We start from the raw sequence: 15,237 nt of genomic DNA, 5'->3' as shown, positions 1-15,237 counted from the left end.
ATATGATGAGAGGCTGAGAGAGCTGGGAGTGCTTAGCCTGGAGAAGAGAAGGCTCAGGAGGAACCTTTTTTATTTCAATAAATACCTGATGAGAGAGAAAAAAGAGGATGGGGCCAGGCTTTTCTCAGTGATGCCCAGTGACAGGACAAGAGGCAATGGACACAAACTGAAACATGAAATTCCACATTCAAGAAAGTTGTGTTTTTTTCGCTATTGGGGTGGTCAAACACTCGAACAGTTTGCCCAGAGAGGTTTTGGAGTCTCCAAGCTTGGAGATAATCAAAACCCAACTGGACACGGTCCTGGCCAACCTCCTCCACTTGACTCTGCTCTGAGCTGGAGGATGGACTAGGTGATTCTAGTCCCAATGAACTAGATGGTCCCTTCCAACCTCAAGGATTCTGTGATCCCATGGTTCAGATGAGTCCTGCTGCCTTCCAAATTGTCTCTGAACACAATGTGCTTCTCATACTGCCGCTAACTCTCTTACAGAAGGGCGCTTCTCCCAAGGGAAAATGTAATAACCATTTAGCTCTGCTGGCAGGTGAATTTGCTAGTATTTTGACTTAGCTCAAACCACTTGATGCTGAAGACCAGATGCTCGAAGCCTGTGCGGTAAAAAGTCACAACCATACTCCCCAGTGAGACCACACCAAACGTTTTGATACTTCTCATCACATTGGCGCTACTCTTCTACCATTTTCAGTAATTCGGTCTCAGCTATTGTGTTTTTGTAAACTGTTAAAGTAAGTGATGTCAGAGTCACCAATTCATACTGCTCCAAATTTGCCCTTATTTCCTCCTAGTGTAGACCATTATTTACCTTAGATCATGACAGCAGTTACTACAATACAATCATTAAACAGATGAGATTATAGTTTTAATATTGAACAGTATTAAATCATTCTTAGACTATGCTCCTTTCCCACCTTTAATTCCTTTTTCTCTCTTTCCCTCTCTCAAAGCCATTGTTGTGCTATTAGTATTCTTTTATGAGATCTTTCTCTTTCCAGCTGAATCCAGTAATTTGTCCTCTCCTAATCCTCTCTGCCACCTGCTGCCTCTTTCTGTTTCTGGGACCCACCCAAGCTCTGTCTTGGCCAGCCCTCTCCTCATGTACCTTGAAATTGTTCTCTCTCTCACTGGTCTCTTTGAATTCCTCTTTCTCTTTTTCCTTCACTCTGCTGGGAGTGTAACTTTGTATTGCTGGGTATAGAAAAATCTGAGGTTTTGGGAAACAGAATTACTGTTGAAGTAAATGTTAGTGCAATCACAGCTGAACTTGGTAAAACTGCTAATCCAACAATAGCCATGAAAAGGTCTGGGTCTCTGTCATAGCATCTAGACACTGTCGTAAGACAAACCGTATTAATAATAGGTTTTCCTCTGCTAGATGTATGGTCTGTTTTTAGAAGCCTTGCATCTTTGTATGAATTCATGTACGCTGCTCTTTTCCAAGCGTTCATCTGTCATGTTAATAAGTAAAAGGAAATGCAGCACACTTTATGAGATTATGGCTACAGTCCTTCCCCAAACACATCAGATATAAAGATATACATTGTACTTCAGCCTTACAAAGTTTTATTAATATTCTTGAAGCGAAAAGCAATTAACTGGTGGAAAATACCAGTTGTTACATTTTATGAATATCATCAGCCATCATAAAAAAGGGATGGTGAGTGGATTTGGGTTTAGGCTAGTTCTGGAAGTCTACTGTTGGACACCTATTCAAAACCACACACCAACAGCCCTTTTCTCCATTTCAGTACAGAGGCACAAGTTTTGTTTCTGAAGCCCAGGACAAAGTCATTATTGAGATTTTAAAATATATCCTTTGTTCATGAAGACTGCCTTCATGAAAGCAGACTGCCATCTACTGCAGCTAGTGCTCTAGTGACTTTCTGATAAAAACACAAGTACGCTTCTTCACGGTCCTGATTTGTTTCTCATGAGTCTTCCCATCTTGAAAGACACCTGGCTTCAGTACCTCCTACTTTTCAAAGTGCGAGTCCCAGTCCCAGAAGCTTATCAAATGGGACACTTGGTACTATAACTAGCCAGGTCACTGAGTGATCAAAAATTATTTCATTGACAGAGAACATGTAAGAGATTTTGGAAGTTCTTGGACTGCCTTTCAGATCATTCTCTCATGCAGCCCAGTAATTTGAACTACATGTCATAAGCCAGGGCATGCCTATGCTTGACCGTGTGTGATCCACTCTTTAGAAGTTTACTATCCTGCACCTGGAGGAGTTTGATCTGTAAGAAAAGTGAAAGACTAGGTAATCTTGTAAAAATATAGAAGCTTAGCTATAAGAAAACTTACATTAACTAGAAAGCTGCTTAAGGCCTAGAACTGTTTTAAAGCCTATAATCATGGGAAAGGGGTTTGTAATCGAGGTAATAGCTAACTGACCATGGCAATGTACAATGCTGCTACGTTCCTTGTACAGTCCCTACCCAACCGGACAATAGGCCCGGGAATATTAATCTTATGAAGTAAGTTGTAAGGGACAAGTGTATCCACAGCAAGGATACTGTGCATGCCTGCAAGAAGAGGGTCATCCAGCGAACACGGGTGCGAGACCACCGACGACCACCAGAGACCCCTGAGGACCACCAACTCAAATCACTGAGCATGCATGATGGGGAGGAGAATATGGAAATGGATTCCAAGAAATGATTATCATAGGACTGCCTTTTCTTGGAAAAATAATGAATATGTATATTTTGATTCTATATAACCTGTATGTTGGTGATCACCTGGCATGCACGTTTGGTGGAGCTATTTCCCCCGTGCATCCAGCGCTGCAATAAAGCAAACCTAGGGTAACTCACGTCTGGTAGAATTTTTCTTTAACACTTCTGTAAAGATGAATATTCTTACATTCAAAAGTAGATGTCCCAACTGTGTGAGAATGTCATGGTCATCTCAGAAAAAGTCTTTATAAAAAGAACCAAAGCCTTAAAACTTACTTTTTGTTTATGGGAACACTTAATGGTAAGGTAGAATATTATTTGAGAACATTACTAACTCATTTGTTTAGAGTCAATTAAGTAGATAATGTAATTGGATTAAAGGGAGTTTTATTAGGATGCTTGAAAGTGCAGTGTGTCTTGTCAACAATTACGTATTAAGACAGAAATACAGCATTACTCTTTATTGTGTACTAAGTGCCATAGCAATTTTTGACAGAAGTGTTGAAAGAAATCAAAACAATTTACTTTGCTGTAATATTATATAAATTGCACTAAAAATCGACAACCACAACGTATTGAAACACACTGCAAAGAGGCAAGTTGCACAAAGCCACCTTGACACATGATACAAGTGACCACGCTGTTCCCAAGGAAGCAATGCTTTCAAACAACTCACATGCATAAAGTGTGTGTGTTCTTCTTCAGAGCACAGCATTGTAGCTAGAACTGCAGTATCATTTCACAAGCAGAAAAATGCTGATGTCCATATCCCCAATATCCTTCTCAGATCTATGCCAGGATGTCTCCTCTCCCTTTGCACTCCCCAAATTTTTATTCCATGATCCACTGTCACACAGAATCTAACAGAAACTGCATCCAGCTGGTGAATCAGACAAGTATTTCAATTTAATTCACTAGCGTTTGTTTTCATTTCCTCTTTACTACACATTTCACTTACCACTTTGTGCTGAAGTGGAGTGTGAATATTCCAAAGATTTAAAAAACTTCCATAATAACTCCTTCATGAAAAATTGCTGAACTTGCAGTGATTACCTTTCAAACACAGTAAGCACCAATATCATCTGCTGACATGAGGAATATTGCAAAAGACAGCCAGATTCCACACCCGACATATTGCTGGAAGGACACGATCAGCTTCTATATAGCACAAATGCCTCCCTTTGGAGGAAAAAACCACAAAGAGTCAAAAAATCAGGAAAATCTAAAGGCACAAATCACATTGATATGCATTAAAAGCAGGGGTAAAAAAAATATGGCATAACCCCTTCTCTGGGAGCATGTGCAAGTGTGTACACAACACTGCTGCCAGCGTGGATCTGTGAGCAACAGGAGAGTCTGGAGAGGAGGAGTGCTGTCAGGTGAGGAAATACACCCTTTGCAAAGCTTAGTACGCAGCCCTTACACGTCAGACATGCTCCGTGTATGTCTCCGTAAACCAACAAGAAGGTGACAAGGATCCCAAACAATATTCACCAAGCATGTCTTTGCTTTGCAACTCCCCCCCCCCTCCCTAACTGAAATTTCCCCAACCTCTATCACAGCATTCAAAAACAAGCAGTTTTCCTTTTCTGTTACATTGCTGACAACATTTGAAGGTTAAGGCCTCTTTCTTTGGTTATACTGTTATATGAAATTAAGATATTGCAGGTAAAACAAAGAAGTCAATACACTATTGTATTCGGAGATCAAGGCAAATGAATATGCTCAATATTATATTGAATTTTTCTTCCCACTCTACCTCTATCCCCAAGAAAACTTTTAAAATCATACAAGGCACAAATGGCTAACATGTTTCAGCAAGGTTCTGTCTCTTCCTTGCTGTTCCTCTTTTGGCCCTGGTTTAACAATCTTCCGTGGCTTCAGGTGATGACAGTGGGTCCCTTTCGCCCTGTCCTCTCATGAATCTGAGATATTTTCAGTGCGATTGCTATAAGAGGACTCAGCACAGCCTAAAGAGGAAGAATGACATTGAATTACATAAAGCAGAAATATTAACAGACATTTGTATTTATAACCCCCCCTTTTAACTCTAGCATTATATATATAGTAAATAATTTAATAATAATAAACACTGACACAGTTACAGTCTCTATACTGTCATACTTGATATAATTAAGTATCATGCTAAGCATATGCTTTGTCAAGTGTTACACCGAGTATACCTAAGCTATGTAGAAAGAGAAACCAGTAAATACACTATACAGATAATATCTTTACATAACAGAAATTGTAGAACTCTTGTGAAATCTGCTGTACATAAAAACCTAAAAATCACAAAAGTAGAATTATTTCTATTCTGATGAGCGGAAGCCATGTAGATGAGATTTTCTTCCTATGCACACTTAATCTGTGAATCTTCAGGTCAAAACAATTACCTTAACAGAAACCACAAAAGTGTGTTTTGAGTAATACCACCTATAGTTGTATTAAACAGGATAAATTCCAACAGAAGAAGCAGGAACTCCCAAGTTTCAAGCTACAGACATTATTAAATGGCCATATGTATGAAACTACCCAGATGGGTGAGTGCAGGTAACAACTATGACTGTACCATATGAAAACTAAGTAAAATATACATTTTTTTAAAATGACAACTGAATCTTCCCTCAGTTAATTACATAATATGCAAAGATAAACTGGCAGAGCTGAGTTTTGTGTGAAAACCTCCTTTTCAGAGAATCAAGTATTTGATTACCAAACTAGTAAGGTTGTCTGACCCTCCAAGATTTCTCCCTGCTGCCGCTTTCAAATAAATTCTGGCTTTAAACCTGTCGGATTTAAAAATCAAATCAAATCAAACAAAACATGAATTCTGGAGAGCTTATATTTACAGACATCTTTTTTGTAAGCTTAATATAATCAATACTTTGAATCTGTTTCAGCCACCTAACAGTTTCTGACAGTATGAGGTGTTTGCTTTATTTATACAAATGGTCAGACAATTAAATCAAAAGAGTGACGAGACAAACTAGCTGTGCAAGCAGAGTTAAGAAGTAACACCATGAATACCATTGGTGTCAAGTGAGTTCATGATCAAACGTAGCTATGCATAAGTGTGAGCAGTCTGACATGTTGTTGTTCAAAAAGCTCCATATTTGTAGATATCTATCTACTGAATAATCATTGAAGCAGAATACAAGTCCATTAAAGTCAAACATGCTTAGAGGAGATTAATATGTGGAGCACAAATTCACATCTGTGGGCAAATGCTGCAAAAGTAAATATGAAAATGTGCCAATTTATAAGGTCTGGACCATACCATTCCTTCCCTCCAGCAATATGGATTAAGGAGAACTGAAAGAAGACCAAAGTATCTGAAGTGCCTCTGACAGTCCTCTAGGAAACCTCTTTCCTATTTAATCTAAAAAGCACAGGAAAATTTAACAAGCAACCCTACTGACCAGCTTTACTTGACCTTGCTTTCTTAAGCAACAAATGCACTCTGAAGAAAAGAACCAAAACCAAAGCCCTACACAAGGCTTTGAACAAAACACAAAATCAAATTAGTTTATGTATGTGACACCCATTTACATGAACAATTTAGCTGCTGCTCTTTTGCCAAGTCATTTCAATTACTACTAAATACTCTGCTCGTTATGATCATGCTTCTCAACAGAGAAAGTCCCGTTTTAGTTCTGTCCTCTCACACTTCAACTTACACATACTTTCTTCATCCTGCAGATGTAAAAAAATCAAAAGTGCATTCTCATTGGAATGCAAGAGCAGAACAGAATAACAAGGAACTAGAGCTATACATACACATTAAAAACTCCTTTATCTCTGCAATGTATGGTTTACATTTCAGTTGCAAAAGATAAATCCAGCAATCATTTATAGTTAATATAACTCTAGAAAGACTTCTATATCTTACAGAGATCTTGATTTTAATATATTTTTCAGATGGTTCTTTCTATTTAAGAAATCATAAAACTTTACCAGTGATGTGTCAACTCAAAATGGCAATTGCAATCACTGTACATTAATAACGTATTTATCTCTTGGAAACTGTTTGGGAGATATGGCATGTTATCCTTTAGATAAAATTTAAGAACTGAAAACTAACAGAACTGACTTAAATTAGAATTTTGCTTTAGTAATAACAGATAGAAGTTATACCTCTTAAAAAATAACTGGTAGGAATGATTATTATACCAGGAAACCTATCAAACAAGCAGCATAAGGCAAATAAAGATCAAAAGCCCTTTGCTTAGGAATAATCTATCAGAGCTGTCAGAGGTGTATCATTCCAGTTTGGCACATGTGGCATTTTCTTCCCTCTGTGACCTTGCAAGAAAATTCCATACAACTCCCTTTCTTCTACTCAAGTTCTCAGATAAGATTTGCCCCATGATGCATCTGGTTTATCAGAGTCTAAAGCAGGGCTGAAATGTACCTGCTTGCAAGTTAAAAGCTCAGCATGTGTCTGGAGTTTGGCTTTAGAAAGTATTTTTCTCAGAATAAGTGGACAAATGCCATCTATATGTCAAGAAACACCTTGTGAAAAACTACTGTGTGTAGCACTTAGGCTTAAACTTGCCAACTTTCACCAAAAATTCGCGCACTTCTGATGCAAAACCACCTGTCCAGACTTTGCCTGGGAAGCTCACGAATCTTTTCAGTTTCTCCCCCAGCCTGCACTGAATTTCAGTCTTGTTAGGAAAACTAAATGTAGGTGAGTTTTACAGTCTAGGCATGGACATTTTCCATAGGTCTCAAATTCACTTTTCCCAGTTCATGGTAAGTCTCAAAACCAAGTTGCCCCAGTGAAAAGAATTCTACGGAATTTATCTGGGAAAAGTAAAGCAGAAAAAAGCTCAGAGAATGGTAATACCCTCAAATAGGATCCAAACATTTTAGTGAACACCAAGTAACTATGACTCTCTTTTACAGTTCTCAACTTTTGCTCTGTCTTCTCTTACTGTACTTATCTGCATTTTGCATTCAGTATCATGTCCACTAGTGTTATTTTGGGCTCTCTCAGCTTTATGTATACCCAAGTGGATGTACAGGGTGGAACACTAGAACACAGGGTCAATATATATGACACACAAGGTCAGTACATATGTCAGTACTTACAAAACATTAAATACTAAACCATTTGATCACTGTATTCTGGGATCACAGGGAGAGGTAATGAAAGGCCATCCAAATTAGCCAGTCATTAAAAGAATATCCTACTGGGGAAAAAAAGATCCAGCATCAATCAGCTAAACCTTGTGTGACTATTACATAGGCATTTAGGCACCTGAATAACTAATAATCAAAAATCACACTATGGACAGAACAAACAACCAGACCTTGCTACAGATTTCTAAGCAGAACTGGCATAGTACTACATGTTCCAGAAGAATCCACTTCCCTAGAACAACTGTTAATGCCTCGAAACTAAAGAGAGATAAACAAGTGGGTTAGTACAGCATGAAGTCACCAAAGAAGGGCTATAATTCAATTTCTGGAGCTCTGTAAAGACAGAAGATGTGCCAAGTGTTTTCCATCTCTGCATCTTCCTTCTCTAGAAATTGCTGTCAAACCCCAAATTCTACTTCTTCAGCTGCTTGTCTATCAGATTTAGTATCAATTGAAGTAGTTTCCCAGTTCGTAAAGGTAGCCTTAAGAAAAACATACTTGCAGAATGAAGTCACCAAAAACTGTAATTGCTAGGTGGTGGTGTTACTGTTATTATATAAATTATGATAAGCCTTGAAATCTCAGGCATGGGCTAGAAATCTCTCCTAACACTTAAATTCATTCTCAGTGCTTCTCTTTTTACCATTTAAACACTACACAGAAGGTTGCTCAGAGAGGTCAGGATAACTGAGACAGCCCCAAGTCCTGGAACAAGGACACAGAGGAACTGAGAAATTACTCCTTCCTTTTTTACTGCTTCCTGCTCCCATGTCATTTTCTCTTGCTGCATGTGACTGCTTAAAGCTGCTGCTAGCCCTTCGTAACCCGGGCAACAGAATCAGTATCAATTGAACTAAGGGAAAGAAAAAGAAAGGCAGAAGAGGGGTAAATCCCACAAAACATGTTTTGATGGCCTTACCTATTAAAAGAAGCTTTTTCTTTGGCTGTAACATACTTTTAAAAGTCAAACCAATACACTTACAAAGCAACACTGAAGTGATAGAAGAGACACAAAGAACAGACTGAAAAAAATACAAACTGAGCTCAGCACTAAGATCACACAGCCTGGCACCACAGCTCTATCTCCTGCAGGGCTTCTGCCGTAAGGGCTCAATGCACAGCTCAGATCAGTGTGCCTGCTTGTGTTTTCCATTGCAAAAAACCAGAAGTCTTTGGAAAGCTTTACAGCCACCCATCCTAGAAGATCTAAACAATGTGGATTACCTGTTTTATCGCGGAACAAACTGGACTGGCTCTGTAACATCTACAGCACCAGTGGTGTTCACTTTATTACAATGAAGCAGCATACTTGCCACAGGAAAAAGGAAACTGACCTCTCTACTGTTCTGCATGGTTGGCCTGCTAACTCAAATAAAATTACAATAAAGGTCAGCAGGCCTGCTGTTCTGCCCTAGCAACAGAGGAGGGCAGGCATGAGGGGTGAAAAAGACAGGAGGAAAATGTAAACTGTGTGGTGCACGCAAACATCTACGTTTGCAACAGATTAGTTCTTTTCCAGAATATCCAAAGAGCTTTGAGTGAAGATTAGGTTTAATGAACTCATTTTCTTGATTCCTGAAATATTTTATCATTACTGTCACAGGAAGTATTTTTCCTATGTAATAGGAAAACAGACTTTCTGTTCCAGTTCCAGCTGATTCAAAATTTTTTCACTCTACGGCTTTGGGCAGAACCAGGAGCTAAATTACCGGAATAGCACACACATGCTGTGTTAGCTAAGAGTGGCACCAAACAGATGGAAATCTCCACATCCCACATCCCTGCAAAGAAAAACTTAGGAATTTTAATAGTAAAGGCAAAGCTTTATATGATTTTTCTGGACAGTACTGTATGTTTTAATAGCCAACCAGAGCCATACTAAAAGACCCAATGCTTCAAAAATAAATGAAGAGGCAGCAATTCTTTAGCAAACTGCACTTGTGTGTAGGGTTGTAAGAGCGTCTTGATAGAACCATACAGAAACATTTAATTTTATCCCTATTAGGTGATATTGGACACTAGCTTATTGATTTCAGTTCCCTGCTCTTGGACAAATTCATATATAATCACTATATAGATACACAATCATATATAATCATATTCCTTTCATATACCGACCAAGTGACTCGCGGAAAATCGGACTCCACAACCTGTGAGGTTGTAAAGTAGGTATGTTTATTCAGCGCTGGGCAGCACAGGAGGTCATCCCACCAAAATCGTGCGCACCTTGCGGCAATTCCCTTTGAGTTTTATACAACAGAACGTTACATATTCAAAAAGCGCCTATACATATTCATGATCTTTCCGTGGAAAGGCAGTCTTATTACAATGAGTTTGTTTCCATTGTCTTCGCCTTTAACTCCTCTCAGCTGCACACGCACAGTGCCTCTTGGTGGTCGTGGGCCGGGGTCTTAGGGATGAAAGCCATATGTCTTCCTCACTGTGCACTTTTCACCTTCACCACAAAACTTACTCAGACCAGTTCCTAATTAGCAGAGAATCCTCCGTGTTCATTCCATTCTGATTTACTACCTCCTTATCTTGTGATTGGTTACAAAAATGCAAGCAGAGCGAAGGGTCATCTTGACCCTTCCTTACGCTAGTTCTTATTAAAACATCTTACGTAAGGGTTAAGATTACTAGATATGTTAAGCTAGTTAATGGTCCTGCCATTTCCCTTAAGTGTTAGTTCTCTCTATCACAAGGTCCACCAGAAAATCAGGTTGGTTTTTCCTCTGCTACTTTCCATTCAAAAATCGTTTCAGAAATTCAGTCTTTGATGACAACTCGTGCCCCAAAATCTTTGCTTGGCTGCTGCTAATCTAATGATTTTGCAGCTAAGTAGCACATAGTTCACTAGTCTTTTGCAAAAGTAATTGCAGCATTTGTGATTCAGTGCATCCCATTGAAAAAGTACCTGATATAGACTGCATGGGTCAATGGCAACACCTATTTATTGCTGTGCAATTCATGTAATGAATAATAACATACTGTAAACAGAGCTAGTTAGTCCATATTCAAAACAATCCAGATTATTCACTGCACTGTTCCAAGGGCACTTATCCTGCAACAGCAGCACAACCATGTTGTTGAGGAACACATTGAATTACAAATAAATCAGTTCTGAACAACTCTGCATAATGAGTCATTTCTTTCTTGGTCTTCATATATAAAACTTCCTATCTGAATCTTATCCAAGTTGAATAATATATCCAGGTGGCTAGACAAAGGCCAAGAAGATATTAACAATGTGTCAGGATCTGCAAATAAAGAATAATGAGTTGATCTATAAAATGAGGCTACAAACGAGCCTAAAGGTCAATAAGCACTTATGTTAGTACTTCATGCCCATTGAAAATAGCTCTAGATTTTCCATCCGTGTTGAATTTAGCACAGCTAATAACTCTATTAACTTTAGGAAAAGATACATGCCAATGCATAAAAGTCCAAGACTTCAGATAGAAGTCATTTGTTATAATGAACTGAACTTCCTGAAATTGCTAGGTGGATGCCGATTAGACTAGTAAAAACCAAAGAAAAAAATCTTTTTAAGGAAATCTTCCAAGTTAGCTGTGAAGCAACTTTCTCAGGAATGCACAGGGATGAGGGGCATCACCAGTGACAAGGAGCATCAACACAGTGGTCTTTCATTCTAAGGGGAACATTCCAGTCTTAGAAAAGTATTGGGCATTGTTTTCAAGACTTTGTTTTAGCCTCCTTAGAACTGGATTGCATCACCACTATAAATTACATAATTTTAAAATGCTTACATTGAATCGGTTTTAATATACTTTGCTATATACTATGATGGTCATTTTTCTTTATTGCTCCTGATTTTCACTCCTGTTGATACCGGCTTATAGGAATAACTGAACTACTCACAGAAAAAAACCCTAGCCACTCCTTATCTCCCAGATGATCATGAAGCTGTTTCTGCCAATTTCCTTCAATGGATCATTCAAGAGCCAAAAGCCACTGCTATTCACATTTATCTATGACCTAGGACTTCTAATTATTGGTATCTTTTACTACTTTCCCTTGGACTCTTATGTTGTTGGTCAGCAGCTGTCTATGCTTAATTTGTTCTAGGTGGAAACTATTGCCAATTAATTGTACGAAAGACGTTACTAAAATAAGATTTGGGTGATCCTTACACTCATTAAGAGCTACTGTTTGGCCTACATATAAACTGGAACAAAAGATCCTTATAAGCCTTGCTTCTATCTGGTTACAGGAATGCTCTTACAGAAGCTCTAATCTGTAGGAAAATATACACAGAAAGGCAATAAGGCCTAAAAATCAGCTCTTCTCATTAAGACTCATGCAGAGTTACAGACTACTGAACAAGTACATACTACTCAACAAAGTATGAGAACTTCACTTCAGCACCACCCATTTGAATGGCTCCCTGGGGCCCAAATCAAAAGGCCCAGCTTTGAGCAGCCCCAACAGTGCTTCAAAGGCTTTCTGTTGGGTATCAAACCAAAGCAGGGCCTACAGCTAGCACTCTCACGGTATTTGAACCTAGATGATATTAAGCACTGTTACACATCTATATCCAAAGTTTATTCTGGACAAGGGTTCATCATAGAATAGCCCAGGTTGGAAGGGACCTCAAAAGATTATCTGGTTCAGCCTTTTGTGGGAAAGGAGTTATGGTCATCCACAGAAGTACACCACCTCTAATGTGAATGATTCATTTATAGAATCATAGAATCATTCCATCCACCTCAAGTGAACGGTTGCTTTTAAAAGAAATGTACTTGTATATATTGTCTTTACAATATGTCTCAATTAACACTTAACTCAGAAAGTGCCATAATGTCACACTGGTGTTTCAGGTCAATATGCATTTGTCAGTATGCATACTGGAAGGTGTGGTTTAGATTTCTGCATATCTGTGGAGGATTCACCATCAGCAGTTACACTGTCAAAGACAACAGAAGCAAACTACAAAAATTTGAAAACTGCTGAGAAGTTGGCTGATTAATTTTGGAAAAGGTTTTGTCTGAAAGGAAAGGGGGGAAAAAGGAAGCTAGTTACCATAATGGTTCCACAAAATGGCACTGAAACTTCCAATATAAATGAGTTTTCTATCAAGACAGAGAGATTTATTTCTTGTGAAAAAGAGCCAAAAAGATGTGTCAAGGTACTTTTGCCTTTCGTTTCAGGTATTGACAGGAATTGACATCAGGCAAAAACATGGAGCAATGCAAAGCATTCATCTTCCACTTGTCTATGTAAACAACGAAAAGAAGGTACTGGAAGGAGGTGGTCCAATAAAGCAGAAGCAACCAGGTATTTACTCAAGCAGCCAATCATCAAGTAATTTTATGTCTTGGTTTATGATAGAAAAAGTATGGAATAGAGTTTTTCCTGATCAGCTGTTCCAGGCAGAGTGCAATGATACAGAAGCTACATGTAGTCATCTACCCAATCACAAAAATCAACTACACTTAAAGAGAAATAAGCATTTATCCCAAATGCAACAATTACCTTAAATACTATATATAAGGTATATACTTTACATACTTCTTTACATCAGTGCTCTTTGAATAACTAGTCACTTATGAGTATGTTGACTATGCCCTATTACTGAAAGTAAATAGGAAAAAAATGTACTTTAAACTTCATATCTGTCACAACTGTTCTGGATGTACATGTGCCAGTATGAATCTCAAAGCAAACTAAAGAATAAAGAAATTACAGTATTAGAAAAACTATGCCGCCCCTCCCCAGCAATGCTGTTTTCTGAAAAAGGAGTTTGCTATTCATTCTCTTACACGTATTCCACTGAAGATTATCAAATGCTCTCCTGAGAAATTTTTAGTTATTTTTGTACCAACATGAGGATCTCCTGAACTCAAATTCACGTACTCCCTTGAAATCCACCATCTGCCTGCAGGATACAATCTATGACCTTGCAGTTCCTAACACCCTCATGTTGCTGTCAATGTATCCAGCCAGGGCAAGGAAAGAGGAGCAGTGGGAACTGTGCAATACTATACAATGGGAAACCAGAGAAACAATTTATTGCATTAACTGAGATGAAAACACTATTTGTCCCAGATTTTGTGCAGATGGCAAGAGATGAGGAGAGTGTTGACAGTATTATGTAATTCCTCAGGCAGTCTGGATGTTAAAATGTCTGTCTGCACTGCATGAATGCAGGAAAGTCCCTGCAACAAGTGTCAAGGCAAAGACATTTCTACGCCTGGGATTATCTGTTTACTAGTGAATATCCTGGATAAACAGCCAAAAGTGTAACAATCAGACAGGCTCTGGTACATGTATAGAAAAAAGCTTTTCAGCCTTTTTTTTCTCTCCCTAGGAATAACAGACCCTTTTAGTGCCTAGAATAAAAGACCAGACTCTTAAAGCCCTGAGGGCAGAGCCCTGGCCCTGCCCAGTCTCCCCGTGGACTCCCCCTCCCTGCACCCTGCCCATGGGCTCACAGGGTCCATTTCAGCCTGCCCCAGGGGTGTTAGTCCCTGCCTGAGCTATTCTGTAGGAGTGCTTGTCTCCAGACTCATTTCTGACTCTGCTGCCTTGGGTGGACCTCAGATCTTTGCTATAGGTAGCTTCTCTCCCTGAGGGATCCCTTGGATGTACATTGTAGCTTGCCTCCAGTTCTGACTTTGACTCTGTCTCCTGGATGGACCAACACTGTTGCCTTGTATCCAGCCCTGTCTCCAGGCTCATCTCCTGCTGCTCCAGTTGGACCCTGAACCTCACCCATCACTTGCCTTGTTTGGGATGGTCGGTGCAGCTTGTTACCAGTGCCTTACTCTGCCTGCTCCACTTGCCTGCTGTAGGACTGTCCCCTGGACAACGAGAGTACTGCCTGTTGTGTAGCTGCTCTGGGTGCCTGCCTCCTATCACCTTGTGCAGCAGCCCCGTTCTTGCTGCTCCCTGGAAACAGTTTGTGTTGCTGGTGAGGTCACTAAACCTAGCAGTGGACTTCATGCACCTCTCTCAAGCAAGTCCATGCAGAACAGAGATGAAATGTAACAGTAGGGGGGCACGTTCCTCATTTTCTGAGGATAACCCCTGCTCCTTCAATCTAGTATCTTCACAAGTGGAAAATTCACAAAGAACATTTGCTATTTTCCACTCATTTAAAAAACCAAGTGTTAAATACTGGACATTGATTGTAGGTTACTCTAGGAGACACACAAGCTCTTCCAGCAGTTCACTTCTCTCATATTACATACCTCGTAACAAGTAAAGTAGAACAATCTGCTGATGCAAAAAGGATCCCATTTTAAAATGGTCTTATTTGTAATTAAATAGTCAAAACTTTAGCTAGATGAATGCTGCAAGTATATGCTCTATTGTTTTCTAGGATTTTTTGTGAGGATTTGTTAGATGGGAAATATGTTCAGATCA

General features: G+C 39.2%; 1 protein-coding gene across 1 annotated transcript in view; it reads right to left on the bottom strand.

Annotated features, from left to right (window-relative positions):
* Nucleotides 1-3,146: 3,146 nt before the first annotated feature.
* Nucleotides 3,147-15,237, bottom strand: part of PGM5 (phosphoglucomutase 5) — a 77,838-nt gene continuing 65,747 nt past the window's right edge. The window contains exon 11 of the mRNA XM_075740171.1: nucleotides 3,147-4,670. Coding sequence (XP_075596286.1) covers nucleotides 4,581-4,670 — 90 coding nt within the window. The 3' untranslated portion in view covers nucleotides 3,147-4,580. The remainder of the gene's footprint in view (nucleotides 4,671-15,237) is intronic.

Source organism: Balearica regulorum, chromosome Z (assembly GCF_011004875.1).
Source record: "Balearica regulorum gibbericeps isolate bBalReg1 chromosome Z, bBalReg1.pri, whole genome shotgun sequence".
Classification (NCBI taxonomy): domain Eukaryota; kingdom Metazoa; phylum Chordata; class Aves; order Gruiformes; family Gruidae; genus Balearica; species Balearica regulorum.
This window is presented reverse-complemented; position numbering and strand designations above follow the sequence as displayed.